The sequence below is a fragment of the Girardinichthys multiradiatus genome, chromosome 13 (assembly GCF_021462225.1).
Source record: "Girardinichthys multiradiatus isolate DD_20200921_A chromosome 13, DD_fGirMul_XY1, whole genome shotgun sequence".
In the NCBI taxonomy this organism is placed as follows: Eukaryota; Metazoa; Chordata; class Actinopteri; order Cyprinodontiformes; family Goodeidae; genus Girardinichthys; species Girardinichthys multiradiatus.
This window is the reverse complement of record NC_061806.1, coordinates 34,475,519-34,493,069: the sequence shown is the minus strand read 5'-3', so window position 1 is coordinate 34,493,069 and position 17,551 is coordinate 34,475,519. Positions and strand designations below refer to the sequence as shown.

At 36.5% G+C, this 17,551-nt stretch overlaps 8 gene segments (V, D, J or C); 4 read left to right on the top strand and 4 right to left on the bottom strand.

The window, feature by feature from the left end:
* Nucleotides 1-155: 155 nt before the first annotated feature.
* LOC124878726 lies at nt 156-1,775 on the bottom strand. The segment is given in 2 exon segments: nt 156-632; nt 1,757-1,775. Coding segments are annotated over 2 exon segments (357 nt in total).
* Nucleotides 1,776-1,789: 14 nt separating this feature from the next.
* Nucleotides 1,790-9,069, top strand: LOC124879458. The segment is given in 3 exon segments: nt 1,790-1,930; nt 2,028-2,110; nt 8,782-9,069. Coding segments are annotated over 3 exon segments (402 nt in total).
* LOC124879464 lies at nt 3,978-4,962 on the top strand. The segment is given in 2 exon segments: nt 3,978-4,073; nt 4,255-4,962. Coding segments are annotated over 2 exon segments (357 nt in total).
* Nucleotides 5,273-6,866, bottom strand: LOC124879469. The segment is given in 2 exon segments: nt 5,273-5,751; nt 6,743-6,866. A coding segment is annotated over 1 exon segment (267 nt).
* Nucleotides 9,070-10,659: 1,590 nt separating the features above from the next.
* On the top strand, nt 10,660-11,651 carry LOC124879466. The segment is given in 2 exon segments: nt 10,660-10,762; nt 10,944-11,651. Coding segments are annotated over 2 exon segments (357 nt in total).
* Nucleotides 11,652-11,962: 311 nt separating this feature from the next.
* On the bottom strand, nt 11,963-13,969 carry LOC124878725. The segment is given in 3 exon segments: nt 11,963-12,441; nt 13,433-13,556; nt 13,859-13,969. Coding segments are annotated over 3 exon segments (573 nt in total).
* Nucleotides 13,970-15,043: 1,074 nt separating this feature from the next.
* On the top strand, nt 15,044-15,917 carry LOC124879465. The segment is given in 2 exon segments: nt 15,044-15,289; nt 15,397-15,917. Coding segments are annotated over 2 exon segments (357 nt in total).
* A 442-nt stretch (nt 15,918-16,359) lies between these two features.
* Nucleotides 16,360-16,857, bottom strand: LOC124879467. The segment is given in 1 exon segment: nt 16,360-16,857. A coding segment is annotated over 1 exon segment (309 nt).
* Nucleotides 16,858-17,551: the final 694 nt, after the last annotated feature.

Here is a 17,551-nt window from a genome sequence, read left to right as displayed (position 1 = left end):
ATGATTATGAGAAAGTAGGTGGACACCAGAAGTTGATGAGTAAATCTTAGCCTCTAGATGGATCATAAAAGTGGGATTTATGGCATGAAAAACAAAAAACCAGTGAGTGAAAACTAACTTTTAAGCTCAGTAAGAAAGTAGGTGGAAACCAGAAATTGATGAGTAAATATTTATTATTTGAATAATAACCAACATGACAAAGCAAACATGACTCAATGAAAATAGAGAATAATCAGGAGAGAAAGAGTGAGAGCAGTCACAGATTAAAGACAATATCAGTCTCAGAGAGTCAGGTCAGGACTGGGAACACTGGTCTTTCCTCAGGGACTCTGTGACTGCAGTCTGGGAGCCCTGGGTGGCCTCACAGGTCACAGAGCCCACCTTCCTCCACTGGTCTGCAGGGAGCCTCAGGGTGCTGCTCCAGCTGTAGAGGCCGTCCTTCTGCAGCACCCCGGGGCTCCTGCTCTGCTCCCAGCTGCTGCTGCTGCTGCTGCTGCTGCTGCCGTCCACCTTCCAGGACAGACTCCAGTCTGAGGGGAAGCCCTTGTTGGCCAGACACATGAGGGTGGCCTTCCCCTGCTGCAGCTCTTCACTGGAGGGGGGCAGCATTATCAGGGTGGGACAGGTATCACCTAGGAGACACCAATCAGGTTAGAGAACAGGAACCACACAGCTGCTAATCAGAAAGTAGATACGGGAACATCTTTACTGTGTGAGAAATGACTTTTTCAGTTAAACATCTTCATCTGCTCCACCAGTCACTCCCTCACACACTGTTTCACTTCCCTTTAAGGAACCTCTCATGCATATCAGCACTCAGAGTCCTCATATAACCTAAAACATGTCAAACTAAATTATTAAGTAAAATCTGAAGTAGCAATAAATACATTATAACTGAACTAAAATACTACATTTCTTTAAAATGAATCTATAAATTAATTTGTTCAAGAAGGTTGAGGTCAGGACTCTGTGCAGACTAGTCAAGTTACTCCGAACCAAACTGGGCATGACTCAGATCATAGGACGACCGCAAAGATCTTTCAATACAATCATTAACACTTTATGTTGGTTTTCACATAATATTCCAATAAAATATATTTATCTTAGTGGTTATAATGTGACAATATGTGGAAACGTTCAAGGGGTGTGAATACTTTTACAGCGTCTGTATGTGTGGAATATAAATCAGGTTTTATTAGTGGGATATATAAGTCACCTTGGACGCATGAGGACCAGAAATTGTTTGAAGCAATTTCACAGCAATTTAAATATATTAAATAAAACATATTTTATCAGTATTAATGAATGTTTTAATCCAAAATTGTTAGACTACAAATTAAACTGATGCAGATTTTTATGCTAATCATATTAAAAAACTTATGCTTAACATTTTTGTACCTTTATGTCCACCAATGCAATATAAATTTAATTGTCACTCAAATGTTTCTGACAAACAGTAATACTGCGTTACACTACTCTCCAAACCATAATTGAGCATTTAGAAAAATATACATATATGTTTCTCTTTTTCTGATATCCAAAAAAGGCAAAATAAAATATATACATGATCCCAATCCAAGCTTGCAAAGAACTTTCAGAAAAATAACAATTCATATCAACAAAAAACAAGTATCAAAAACACATTTTAAATATTTCCAACCAATTCCTACATAAACTGATTGATTAATAAATAACCCTCATCATCATCACAGAGATCCCAGTTCCTGCTGGAGTCAGAACATTTCCATAGAGTCACTTTGCATCAGCAGCTCCATGCTCCAGTGATCTGGGAGAGTTTATAGTCCTGAGAGTTGAACACTGGATGACTGACAGCTGTCCTTCATCACAACAGAAGACACAGAAATCCTCCTCATCAAAAACATGACTTTGATCTGCGTCCTCATCTGGACTCTCCTCTGCTTCACTCAGGGTGAGAAAAATCATTTTTCTGTCATGTGAAAATCATTTGGAGTGTAGCTGAGTTTCAGCTCATCATCTCATGTCCAGTGTTTCTTCTCTCTCCTCAGGGTCTGATGGACAAAATGTTGTTATGACTCAGTCAGCAGCCAAATCAGTGCAGCTCGGCCAGACTGTTACTATTGACTGTAAGGCCAGTACAAAAGTAGCTTGTGGTACCCCCTGCCTTTCCTGGTATCACCAGACACCTGGAGAAGCTCCTAAAGCTCTGATCTACCAAACATCATCTAGATTTTCAGGAATCTCCTCCAGGTTCAGTGGAAGTGGAGCAGGGAATGGATTAGACTTCACTCTGACCATCAGTGGAGTCCAGGCTGAAGATGTAGGAGTTTATTACTGTCAGAGTTATCATTACATCAACAGTCAGGATGTGTTCACACAGTGAAAAACCATCGTACAAAAACCTCCCTCAGTCTGACTGAACAGAAACTGAACTTTGTTCTGCAGCTGGAATCTGTTGCAGACATTGATACAGTTCACTGAACAAACACATCAGACACACACAGCATTTCATTTCATCAATGCTTATTAAAACTAAAACTCTAACAAAAAAGTAATTTTTTTTAGAGTTTAAGAAAATTAATGAAGCTGGAAAAAACAATTCCAAAACAATCAGAACCAGCAGTAAAGCTAATTTAAGGCCATTAAGAACTTATATAATTCTTTAAATCCAATTAACATTTGCATTTAAACAAATGTTCAAATATAATAATCAGTTATAATCCAACTGATATTCCATTCTTGAACCTCAGGTCTAGAAGTTTCTTTAATGTTGTGGTAATCATGTGGTAGAGATGGATATTAAATATCATCAAGCCTTATGAGAACATGAACACTGATAACAGAAAAGTGTTTTATCTTCTCAAGCTGGAAGAAGGCTGATGAAACTCTGAATTTAGAAAGGTTACAAAATGTTTTCCATCTTTTCATAAAAAATGTCCTAAAGTCAAACAAAACAGTCATCATTAACACCCAAACTTATTTTATTCATTGTTAAACATCTAAGAGGATTTATTCTTATAAGCATCTGTATGGAAAAATAAATAAATTAATAATCTCCTGACTTCCAGGAGTTTGTTTAACTTTGTCTTAATATTAATATAATGAATTCCTGAATCTACTGAATTTTCCTACCTATAGTAACATAATTATAATCCATTTTTTTTATGTCTACTCTTGGATTCTTTTAGAACCGGACCAATACTCATGGACATATAAAATAAACCAAAATTGTAATTAGTTTTGTTATAAAACTATGAAACAGACACTAGAACAGTTGTTCTGTCTACATGAAATAAACTGATGAATTATTTTCTCTGAATTTTCACATGACAGAAAGGACCTGACATTAGTGAGGGTTATCAGCTGGAACAAACCTGTTCTGCAGGATTTTTGGTCTGTTTTTAAATCACTTCTTAAAACTCATCTCTTTGACACCATGTGAGATGTTGACTTTAGTCTGTGGAGTTTAGGTTAGTTTTACTAGATGACTGGTTATGTGTGTTTTAAAGTAGTTTGGAAATTAATATTCTATGTTTCTGTGTCTCTGTAATGGCATTTGTCATTTTAATGTATTATATATTCTATCCAGCTATTTTGTCCATGTGGTAATGTAAACTGCTTAGTCAACTAAGCTGAATTGGACTAGATTTTTGTTAAATTGCAATAGTTTCCTTTTAGGTAGAGACAGAATAAACCCTTGGGAACTAAATTGATTGGTTAAGACGAGATATTCCAGTCAGAAGATTATTTTGCTCTGATTCATCAAATCAAAAAGTTCACAAAGATGTAAAAGTTCTAAAGTTACCGAATCCATTTAAGTTTAATTGACAAAAGATCATCAAGAGCCTTTGAAAAGTTCCTCTTTGGGTTTTCTTATTAGATTGATTTGTTTCAGGAGGAAACATGCTGCTAGTTGAGCTCCATGTGACTGACTCTGTGTGTTTGCATATGAGTCCTTCCTCTCTGCTCCCAGCTGTTAAGAGGTCAGAGTTGATCAATGTCTGTCCAGGTCTTTCAGAGCCACTGACACACCAGCAGAACAATGAAGATGTTACTGACTCTACTGCTGACCATCCTGGAGCTCCTGGTTCAGGGTGAGACTCTCTGCTCAAAACTTGGTTTTAGGAAGAAATCAGCTTCATGACATTTATTATTCTGTCATCAAGGAGAAATACTGAAACAACATTTTAATGCTTTCTTTCATCTGTACATAGAATATCAGTCATTTGTAATCAAACATAATTTGTCATAATTGCTATTTTTCATGTTTTCTAGGTTCATCAGGAGACATCATCCTGACTCAGACTCCTGGATCTCAGTCTGTTGTTCCAGGTCAGACTGTCTCCATCAGATGTGAAACCAATTCTAATGTTTATAGCAGCCTCCACTGGTACCTTCAGAAACCTGCAGAAGCTCCTAAACTCCTGATTTATTCAGCTTCAAACCGTCAGTCTGGAATTCCAGCTCGTTTCAGTGGAAGTGGATATGGTGCTGACTTCACTCTGACCATCAGTGGAGTTCAGGCTGAAGATTCAGGAGTTTATTACTGTCAGCAGGGTTACAGCTCGTTAACACAGTGATAGAACGTCGTACAAAAACCTCCTCAGCTGGAGAGGAACTGATCTGACTCAACAGCTGTTCTTAAACTAAACACTAAACGTTTCCCCAAATGTTCAACTCTTCATTAGTTATTGACAACTGGTTTTAATGTACTTTTTGTTTTTGTTTCTTTTTACCCACAATTCTTGTTAATTTGTTTTAGCTGTTCTTATTAACTCAGTTAGAGATTTATGTGTTAGGAGAGACCAAGACCAAGAACACAAAGACGTAAAACAATAATTATGTGATAGTTTGAATTTGTTCCAGTGAAGAAGTGTTTTTAAGAGTGTCATTAAGAGCTGGTTTTAATGTACTTTTTGTTTTTATACCCGTAGTTTTTGTTTGCTTGTTTTAAATGTTCTAATTAAATCAGAGATTTATTTATTCAGGTATTTCAGAACCACTGACATATCAAGAAGATTCTTAAAGCTAATTACTTTTTTTTTTAAATGATATAATAATATAACAAGATTACAATATATTGTAATGTTGTTATGCTTTTAAATTTTATAATCATTTTACAAACAGGAAAATTAATCAAGGTAAAAACTCGAAAATGTTACATTAAGCAAAACCAAGTAAATCTTAGCCTCTAGATGGATCATCCAAGGGGGATTTATGGCATGAAAAACAAAAAACCAGTGAATGGAAACTAACTTTTAAGCTCAGTAAGAAAGTAGGTGGAAACCAGAAATTGATGAGTAAATATTTATTATTTGAATAATAACCAACATGACAAAGCAAACATGACTCAATGAAAATAGAGAATAATCAGGAGAGAAAGAGTGAAAGCAGTCATAGATTAAAGACAATATCAGCGTCTCAGAGAGTTAGTTCAGGACTGGGAACACTGGTCTCTCCTCAGGGACTCTGTGACTGCAGTATGGGAGCCCTGGGTGGCCTCACAGGTCACAGAGCCCACCTTCCTCCACTGGTCTGCAGGGAGCCTCAGGGTGCTGCTCCAGCTGTAGAGGCCGTCCTTCTGCAGCAACCCGGGGCTCCTGCTCTGCTCCCAGCTGCTGCTGCTGCTGCTGCTGCTGCTGCCGTCCACCTTCCAGGACAGACTCCAGTCTGAGGGGAAGCCCTTGTTGGCCAGACACATGAGGGTGGCCTTCCCCTGCTGCAGCTCTTCACTGGAGGGGGGCAGCACTGTCAGGGTGGGACGGGTATCACCTAGGAGACACCAATCAGGTTAGAGAACAGGAACCACACAGCTGCTAATCAGAAAGTAGATACAGGAACATCTTTACTGTGTGAGAAATGACTTTTTCAGTTAAACATCTTCATCTGCTCCACCAGTCACTCCCTCACACACTGTTTCACTTCCCTTTAAGGAACCTCTCATGCATATCAGCACTCAGAGTCCTCATATAACTTGAAACATGCAAAGATAAATTATAAAGTAAAATCTGAACTGATACTGTACCTGCAACAGACCAAAAATACATTATAATTGGACTAAAATATTCCATTAATTTCAAATTAAACTATGAATTATTTCTTCCTCTTCATATCAGACATTCTCTAACTTATTTTAAATGTTTACAATGATGAGAACACAAAGAAACAACAATTCCTCATATTAACTGTTAAAGTTATAATTTCGCAGGAATATTCAATTGTAGCAAACCTGCAAAACCAAACCTTCTGAGTTATTTTAGACCATCATTAATAAACTAAGGGGTCTTTTTAGCCACATTGTCCAAATTTTTAAAACACAAAGAGCAGGTTTTAGTTAATTCAGTCTTTTCATAATCAACTAACATAGTAGGAAAAAATCTTTAGTTATCTGAATGGTTAAAGAAAAGTAGAAACTGATGAAAAATTAAGTTTTAAAAATCATTCTCCTTATCTTGTTAAGGTATATGCTATCTCTCTGACTCTTTGACCCTGAACATGACAAAGTGATTCTAGCTGAAAACACTAAACAAGTCCTAAACGAGTTAAACGAGTCTATTTGTTCCCATTTTAAGCAGACTTTAAATTCTAAATTCCTTTGACTGGCGATTTACATTTCTAGAAAGAACTGGAGTTTTATTGTTGACTAAAGCAATGAAAGAAAAATCTAAATTATAGAGAGATCGATTAACATTAGGATTATAGATCAAACTTATAAGAACGTAATGCTCATGTAATAATAGATGATGTGAAATATTCAACTTACTTCCAACATCCAGTCTGGTTCCTCCACCGAACGTGTACCACAGTGATACAAACTGATTGAGTCGTCGTACAAAAACCTCTGACTGTAGAGAGACACGGCTCTCTGACTCTGAACACAACAACCTCTACATGAACAGTTTAAGTCTGCAAAACACAACTGTTCAATGTTTTATAATTGTATTTTATCTCTTATCAATATTAACTAATTTTATTTAAATCTTTATAAACATTGTCTCCATAAAAACAGACCACTCTACAAGGCAGCTCAAATGGAAACATAGATTTTTGGGGACTGTTTTTCAGGGTAACACATGAACAAAAGGAAATAAACATGGAGGAGACATTTTTCTTATCAACACATAATAGATTTATTGAACAAAGTTGTGAACCATATCATCAGATTCATGACCAGACACAGGAGCAGGACCTTCCCATCTTGCTCCTCCTCAAAGTAGATGGAAAGCAGCATCAGGGTTGGGAGGACTGGACCTACTGAGGGAGGAGAAAGGTCAGCATCATTAATGAACTTTGGTGACATATAGGTTTCAGAGCTGCGGTAAAGGTTTCAGTCTGAGAAATATCACTTTAAACACTTTAAAAAAGTTGACCTTATGATGATGATGCACTTGTCCAATAAGATGCATTTGACACATATACACTATATTTCCAAAATGATTTGTCTGTCTACTTTTAGATGTACATGAACTTTGATGACTTCTTATTTTTAATCTAAAAAGTCCAATTTGTTAGTGGAACCTTCACTGCCAGCAATAGAAAGTTAAACTATTCTGTAAACATTTTTCACAAGGTTTAGGAGTGTGTTCATAGTAAGATAAGAAAATCAGCCCTCTGCACGTATTCATCTCAGAGGTGTTCAAGAAGGTTGAGGTCAGGACTCTGTGCAGACTAGTCAAGTTACTCCGAACCAAACTGGGCATGACTCAGATCATAGGATGACCGCAAATATCTTTCAATACAATCATTAACACTTTATGTTGGTTTTCACATAATATTCCAATAAAATATATTTATGTTTGTGGTTGTAATGTGACAATATGTGGAAACGTTCAAGGGGTGTGAATACTTTTACAGCGTCTGTATGTGTGGAATATAAATCAGGTTTTATTAGTGGGATATATAAGTCACCTTGGACGCATGAGGACCAGAAATTGTTTGAAGCAATTTCACAGCAATTTAAATATATTAAATAAAAAATATTTTATCAGTATTAATGAATGTTTTAATCCAAAATTGTTAGACTACAAATTAAACTATTGCACATTTTTATGCTAATCATATTAAAAAACTTATGCTTAACATTTTTGTACCTTTATGTCCACCAATGCAATATAAATTTAATTGTCACTCAAATGTTTCTGACAAACAGTAATACTGCGTTACACTACTCTCCAAACCATAATTGAGCATTTAGAAAAATATACATATATGTTTCTCTTTTTCTGATATCCAAAAAAGGCAAAATAAAATATATACATGATCCCAATCCAAGCTTGCAAAGAACTTTCAGAAAAATAACAATTAATATCAACAAAAAACAAGTATCAAAAACACATTTTAAATTTTTCCAACCAATTCCTACATAAACTGATTGATTAATAAATAACCCTCATCATCATCACAGAGATCCCAGTTCCTGCTGGAGTCAGAACATTTCCATAGAGTCACTTTGCATCAGCAGCTCCATGCTCCAGTGATCTGGGAGAGTTTATAGTCCTGAGAGTTGAACACTGGATGACTGACAGCTGTCCTTCATCACAACAGAAGACACAGAAATCCTCCTCATCAAAAACATGACTTTGATCTGCGTCCTCATCTGGACTCTCCTCTGCTTCACTCAGGGTGAGAAAAATCATTTTTCTGTCATGTGAAAATCATTTGGAGTGTAGCTGAGTTTCAGCTCATCATCTCATGTCCAGTGTTTCTTCTCTCTCCTCAGGGTCTGATGGACAAAATGTTGTTGTGACTCAGTCAGCAGCCAAATCAGTGCAGCTCGGCCAGACTGTTGCTATTGACTGTAAGGCCAGTCAGGCACTTTTAACATCTTCTTGCATCTCCAATTCACAGGTCTGCCTGTCCTGGTACCACCAGAAACTTAGAGAAGCTCCTAAAGCTCTGATCTATGGAACATCATCTAGATTTTCAGGAATCTCCTCCAGGTTCAGTGGAAGTGGAGCAGGGAATGGATTAGACTTCACTCTGACCATCAGTGGAGTCCAGGCTGAAGATGTAGGAGTTTATTACTGTCAGAGTTATCATTACATCAACAGTCAGTCTGTGTTCACACAGTGAAAAACCATCGTACAAAAACCTCCCTCAGTCTGACTGAACAGAAACTGAACTTTGTTCTGCAGCTGGAATCTGCTGCAGACATTGATACAGTTCACTGAACAAACACAGTAGACACACACAGCATTTCATTTCATCAATGCTTATTAAAACTAAAACTCTAACAAAAAAGTAATTTCTTTTAGAGTTTAAGAAAATTAATGAAGCTGGAAAAAACAATTCCAAAACAATCAGAACCAGCAGTAAAGCTAATTTAAGTCAATTAAGAACTTATATAATTCTTTAAATCCAATTAACATTTGCATTTAAACAAATGTTCAAATATAATAGTCAGTTATAATCCAACTGATATTCCATTCTTGAACCTCAGGTCTAGAAGTTTCTTTAATGTTGTGGTAATCATGTGGTAGAGATGGATATTAAATATCATCAAGCTTAATGAGAACATGAACACTGATAACAGAAAAGTGTTTTATCTTCTCAAGCTGGAAGAAGGCTGATGAAACTCTGACTTTAGAAAGGTTACAAAATGTTTTCCATCTTTTCATAAAAAATGTCCTAAAGTGAAACAAAACAGTCATCATTAACACCCAAACTTATTTTATTCATTGTTAAACATCTAAGAGGATTTATTCTTATAAGCATCTGTATGGAAAAATAAATAAATTAATAATCTCCTGACTTCCAGGAGTTTGTTTAACTTTGTCTTAATATTAATATAATGAATTCCTGAATCTACTGAATTTTCCTACCTATAGTAACATAATTATAATCCATTTTTTTTATGTCTACTCTTGGATTCTTTTAGAACCGGACCAATACTCATGGACATATAAAATAAACCAAAATTGTAATTAGTTTTGTTATAAAACTATGAAACAGACACTTGAACAGTTGTTCTGTCTACATGAAATAAACTGATGAATTATTTTCTCTGAATTTTCACATGACAGAAAGGACCTGACATTAGTGAGGGTTATCAGCTGGAACAAACCTGTTCTGCAGGATTTTTGGTCTGTTTTTAAATCACTTCTTAAAACTCATCTCTTTGACACCATGTGAGATGTTGACTTTAGTCTGTGGAGTTTAGGTTAGTTTTACTAGATGACTGGTTATGTGTGTTTTAAAGTAGTTTGGAAATTAATATTCTATGTTTCTGTGTCTCTGTAATGGCATTTGTCATTTTAATGTATTATATATTCTATACAGCTATTTTGTCCATGTGGTAATGTAAACTGCTTAGTCAACTAAGCTGAATTGGACTAGATTTTTGTTAAATTGCAATAGTTTCCTTTTAGGTAGAGACAGAATAAACCCTTGGGAACTAAATTGATTGGTTAAGACGAGATATTCCAGTCAGAAGATTATTTTGCTCTGATTCATCAAATCAAAAAGTTCACAAAGATGTAAAAGTTCTAAAGTTACCGAATCCATTTAAGTTTAATTGACAAAAGATCATCAAGAGCCTTTGAAAAGTTCCTCTTTGGGTTTTCTTATTAGATTGATTTGTTTCAGGAGGAAACATGCTGCTAGTTGAGCTCCATGTGACTGACTCTGTGTGTTTGCATATGTGTCCTGCCTCTCTGCTCCCAGCTGTTAAGAGGTCAGAGTTGATCAGTGGCTGTCCAGGTCTTTCAGAGCCACTGACACACCAGCAGAACAATGAAGATGTTACTGACTCTACTGCTGACCATCCTGGAGCTCCTGGTTCAGGGTGAGACTCTCTGCTCAAAACTTGGTTTTAGGAAGAAATCAGCTTCATGACAATTATTATTCTGTCATCAAGGAGAAATACTGAAACAACATTTTAATGCTTTCTTTCATCTGTACATAGAAAATCAGTCATTTGTAATCAAACATAATTTGTCATAATTGCTATTTTTCATGTTTTCTAGGTTCATCAGGAGACATCATCCTGACTCAGACTCCTGGATCTCAGTCTGTTGTTCCAGGACAAACTGTCTCCATCAGATGTGAAACCAATTCTAATGTTTATAGCTACCTCCACTGGTACCTTCAGAAACCTGCAGAAGCTCCTAAACTCCTGATTTATTCAGCTTCAAACCGTCAGTCTGGAATTCCAGCTCGTTTCAGTGGAAGTGGATATGGTGCTGACTTCACTCTGACCATCAGTGGAGTTCAGGCTGAAGACTCAGGAGTTTATTACTGTCAGCAGGGTTACAGCCCGTTCACACAGTGATAGAACGTTGTACAAAAACCTCCTCAGCTGGAGAGGAACTGATCTGACTCAACAGCTGTTCTTAAACTAAACACTAAACTTTTCTTCAAATGTTAAACTCTTCATTAGTTATTGACAACTGGTTTTAATGTACTTTTTGTTTTTGTTTCTTTTTACCCACAATTCTTGTTAATTTGTTTTAGCTGTTCTTATTAACTCAGTTAGAGATTTATGTGTTAGGAGAGACCAAGACCAAGAACACAAAGACGTAAAACAATAATTATGTGATCGTTTGAATTTGTTCCAGTGAACAAGTGTTTTTAAGAGTGTCATTAAGAGCTGGTTTTAATGTACTTTTTGTTTTTATACCCGTAGTTTTTGTTTGCTTGTTTTAAATGTTCTAATTAAATCAGAGATTTATTTATTCAGGTATTTCAGAACCACTGACATATCAAGAAGATTCTTAAAGCTAATTACTTTAAAAAAAAAAATGATATAATAATATAACAAGATTACAATATATTGTAATCTTGTTATGCTTTTAAATTTTATAATCATTTTACAAACAGGAAAATTAATCAAGGTAAAAACTCGAAAATGTTACATTAAGCAAAACCAAGTAAATCTTAGCCTCTAGATGGATCATCCAAGGGGGATTTATGGCATGAAAAACAAAAAACCAGTGAATGGAAACTAACTTTTAAGCTCAGTAAGAAAGTAGGTGGAAACCAGAAATTGATGAGTAAATATTTATTATTTGAATAATAACCAACATGACAAAGCAAACATGACTCAATGAAAATAGAGAATAATCAGGAGAGAAAGAGTGAGAGCAGTCACAGATTAAAGACAATATCAGCGTCTCAGAGAGTCAGTTCAGGACTGGGAACACTGGTCTCTCCTCAGGGACTCTGTGACTGCAGTCTGGGAGCCCTGGGTGGCCTCACAGGTCACAGAGCCCACCTTCCTCCACTGGTCTGCAGGGAGCCTCAGGGTGCTGCTCCAGCTGTAGAGGCCGTCCTTCTGCAGCAACCCGGGGCTCCTGCTCTGCTCCCAGCTGCTGCTGCTGCTGCTGCTGCTGCTGCCGTCCACCTTCCAGGACAGACTCCAGTCTGAGGGGAAGCCCTTGTTGGCCAGACACATGAGGGTGGCCTTCCCCTGCTGCAGCTCTTCACTGGAGGGGGGCAGCACTGTCAGGGTGGGACGGGTATCACCTAGGAGACACCAATCAGGTTAGAGAACAGGAACCACACAGCTGCTAATCAGAAAGTAGATACAGGAACATCTTTACTGTGTGAGAAATGACTTTTTCAGTTAAACATCTTCATCTGCTCCACCAGTCACTCCCTCACACACTGTTTCACTTCCCTTTAAGGAACCTCTCATGCATATCAGCACTCAGAGTCCTCATATAACTTGAAACATGCAAAGATAAATTATAAAGTAAAATCTGAACTGATACTGTACCTGCAACAGACCAAAAATACATTATAATTGGACTAAAATATTCCATTAATTTCAAATTAAACTATGAATTATTTCTTCCTCTTCATATCAGACATTCTCTAACTTATTTTAAATGTTTACAATGATGAGAACACAAAGAAACAACAATTCCTCATATTAACTGTTAAAGTTATAATTTCGCAGGAATATTCAATTGTAGCAAACCTGCAAAACCAAACCTTCTGAGTTATTTTAGACCATCATTAATAAACTAAGGGGTCTTTTTAGCCACATTGTCCAAATTTTTAAAACACAAAGAGCAGGTTTTAGTTAATTCAGTCTTTTCATAATCAACTAACATAGTAGGAAAAAATCTTTAGTTATCTGAATGGTTAAAGAAAAGTAGAAACTGATGAAAAATTAAGTTTTAAAAATCATTCTCCTTATCTTGTTAAGGTATATGCTATCTCTCTGACTCTTTGACCCTGAACATGACAAAGTGATTCTAGCTGAAAACACTAAACAAGTCCTAAACGAGTTAAACGAGTCTATTTGTTCCCATTTTAAGCAGACTTTAAATTCTAAATTCCTTTGACTGGCGATTTACATTTCTAGAAAGAACTGGAGTTTTATTGTTGACTAAAGCAATGAAAGAAAAATCTAAATTATAGAGAGATCGATTAACATTAGGATTATAGATCAAACTTATAAGAACGTAATGCTCATGTAATAATAGATGATGTGAAATATTCAACTTACTTCCAACATCCAGTCTGGTTCCTCCACCGAACGTGTACCACAGTGATACAAACTGATTGAGTCGTCGTACAAAAACCTTTGACTGTAGAGAGACACGGCTCTCTGACTCTGAACACAACAACCTCTACATGAACAGTTTAAGTCTGCAAAACACAACTGTTCAATGTTTTATAATTGTATTTTATCTCTTATCAATATTAACTAATTTTATTTAAATCTTTATAAACATTGTCTCCATAAAAACAGACCACTCTACAAGGCAGCTCAAATGGAAACATAGATTTTTGGGGACTGTTTTTCAGGGTAACACACGAACAAAAGGAAATAAACATGGAGGAGACATTTTTCTTATCAACACGTAATAGATTTATTGAACAAAGTTGTGAACCATATCATCAGATTCATGACCAGACACAGGAGCAGGACCTTCCCATCTTGCTCCTCCTCAAAGTAGATGGAAAGCAGCATCAGGGGTGGGAGGACTGGACCTACTGAGGGAGGAGAAAGGTCAGCATCATTAATGAACTTTGGTGACATATAGGTTTCAGAGCTGAGGTAAAGGTTTCAGTCTGAGAAATATCACTTTAAACACTTTAAAAAAGTTGACCTTATGATGATGATGCACTTGTCCAATAAGATGCATTTGACACATATACACTATATTTCCAAAATGATTTGTCTGTCTACTTTTAGATGTACATGAACTTTGATGACTTCTTATTTTTAATCTAAAAAGTCCAATTTGTTAGTGGAACCTTCACTGCCAGCAATAGAAAGTTAAACTATTCTGTAAACATTTTCCACAAGGTTTAGGAGTGTGTTCATAGTAAGATAAGAAAATCAGCCCTCTGCACGTATTCATCTCAGAGGTGTTCAAGAAGGTTGAGGTCAGGACTCTGCAGACTAGTCAAGTTACTCCGAACCAAACTGGGCATGACTCAGATCATAGGATGACCGCAAAGATCTTTCAATACAATCATTAACACTTTATGTTGGTTTTCACATAATATTCCAATAAAATATATTTATGTTTGTGGTTGTAATGTGACAATATGTGGAAAAGTTCAAGGGGTGTGAATACTTTTACAGCGTCTGTATGTGTGGAATATAAATCAGGTTTTATTAGTGGGATATATAAGTCACCTTGGACGCATGAGGACCAGAAATTGTTTGAAGCAATTTCACAGCAATTTAAATATATTAAATAAAAAATATTTTAGCAGTATTAATGAATGTTTTAATCCAACATTGTTAGACTACAAATTAAACTATTGCACATTTTTATGCTAATCATATTTAAAAACTTATGCTTAACATTTTTGTACCTTTATGTCCACCAATGCAATATAAATTTAATTGTCACTCAAATGTTTCTGACAATCAGTAATACTGCGTTACACTACTCTCCAAACCATAATTGAGCATTTAGAAAAATATACATATATGTTTCTCTTTTTCTGATGTCCAAAAAAGGCAAAATAAAATATATACATGATCCCAATCCAAGCTTGCAAAGAACTTTCAGAAGAATAACAATTAATATCAACAAAAAACAAGTATCAAAAACACATTTTAAATATTTCCAACCAATTCCTACATAAACTGATTGATTAATAAATAACCCTCATCATCATCACAGAGATCCCAGTTCCTGCTGGAGTCAGAACATTTCCATAGAGCCACTTTGCATCAGCAGCTCCATGCTCCAGTGATCTGGGAGAGTTTATAGTCCTGAGAGTTGAACACTGGATGACTGACAGCTGTCCTTCATCACAACAGAAGACACAGAAATCCTCCTCATCAAAAACATGACTTTGATCTACGTCCTCATCTGGACTCTCCTCTGCTTCACTCAGGGTGAGAAAAATCATTTTTCTGTCATGTGAAAATCATTTGGAGTGTAGCTGAGTTTCAGCTACACTCCAAACATAATTTGTCATAATTGCTATTTTCATGTTTTCCAGGTTCATCAGGAGACATCATCCTAACTCAGACTCCTGGATCACAGTCTGTTGTTCCAGGTCAGACTGTCTCCATCAGATGTGAAACCAATTCTAATGTTAATAGCTACCTCCACTGGTACCTTCAGAAACCTGCAGGAGCTCCTAAACTCCTGATTTATTCAGCTTCAAACCGTCAGTCTGGAATTCCAGCTCGTTTCAGTGGAAGTGGATATGGTGCTGACTTCACTCTGACCATCAGTGGAGTTCAGGCTGAAGACTCAGGAGTTTATTACTGTCAGCAGGGTAGCAGCTACCCGTTCACACAGTGATAGAACGTCGTACAAAAACCTCCTCAGCTGGAGAGGAACTGATCTGACTCAACAGCTGTTCTTAAACTAAACACTAAACTTTTCTTCAAATGTTCAACTCTTCATTAGTTATGAAAAACTGGTTCTTATGTACTTTTTGTTTTTATACCCATAGTTTGTTTGCTTGTTTTAAATGTTCTAAGTAAATCAGTTAGAGATTTATGTGTTCGGGTATTTCAGGACCACTGACATATCAAGAAGATTCTTAAACCTCATTACTTTTTTAAAATGATATAATAATATAAATTAGCCATGATAATCTATTTTAAATTGACTGACTTCTGTTGATAGTAATTTCTCATCAATTTTAAATGTCATGTTTTGAATTTCATAAATTACAAACAGATGTTTTCTGTGTTTCATGAAAAGAAAACCTCTTTCAGTAAATGTTTATAAACTGCATAACATTTTACATGATGCAAAAACAAGGAAATCGTAGCCTCGGGATGGACAATAAAAGTATGATTATGAGAAAGTAGGTGGACACCAGAAGTTGATGAGTAAATCTTAGCCTCTAGATGGATCATAAAAGTGGGATTTATGGCATGAAAAACAAAAAACCAGTGAGTGAAAACTAACTTTTAAGCTCAGTAAGAAAGTAGGTGGAAACCAGAAATTGATGAGTAAATATTTATTATTTGAATAATGACCAACATGACAAAGCAAACATGACTCAATGAAAATAGAGAATAATCAGGAGAGAAAGAGTGAGAGCAGTCACAGATTAAAGACAATATCAGTCTCAGAGAGTCAGGTCAGGACTGGGAACACTGGTCTTTCCTCAGGGACTCTGTGACTGCAGTCTGGGAGCCCTGGGTGGCCTCACAGGTCACAGAGCCCACCTTCCTCCACTGGTCTGCAGGGAGCCTCAGGGTGCTGCTCCAGCTGTAGAGGCCGTCCTTCTGCAGCACCCCGGGGCTCCTGCTCTGCTCCCAGCTGCTGCTGCTGCTGCTGCTGCCGTCCACCTTCCAGGACAAACTCCAGTCTGAGGGGAAGCCCTTGTTGGCCAGACACATGAGGGTGGCCTTCCCCTGCTGCAGCTCTTCACTGGAGGGGGGCAGCATTGTCAGGGTGGGACGGGTATCACCTAGGAGACACCAATCAGGTTAGAGAACAGGAACCACACAGCTGCTAATCAGAAAGTAGATACAGGAACATCTTTACTGTGTGAGAAATGACTTTTTCAGTTAAACATCTTCATCTGCTCCACCAGTCACTCCCTCACACACTGTTTCACTTCCCTTTAAGGAACCTCTCATGCATATCAGCACTCAGAGTCCTCATATAACCTAAAACATGTCAAACTAAATTATTAAGTAAAATCTGAAGTAGCAATAAATACATTATAACTGAACTAAAATACTACATTTCTTTAAAATGAATCTATAAATTAATTTGTTCAAGAAGGTTGAGGTCAGGACTCTGTGCAGACTAGTCAAGTTACTCCGAACCAAACTGGGCATGACTCAGATCATAGGACGACCGCAAAGATCTTTCAATACAATCATTAACACTTTATGTTGGTTTTCACATAATATTCCAATAAAATATATTTATGTTTGTGGTTGTAATGTGACAATATGTGGAAACGTTCAAGGGGTGTGAATACTTTTACAGCGTCTGTATTTGTGGAATATAAATCAGGTTTTATTAGTGGGATATATAAGTCACCTTGGACGCATGAGGACCAGAAATTGTTTGAAGCAATTTCACAGCAATTTAAATATATTAAATAAAAAATATTTTATCAGTATTAATGAATGTTTTAATCCAAAATTGTTAGACTACAAATTAAACTGATGCAGATT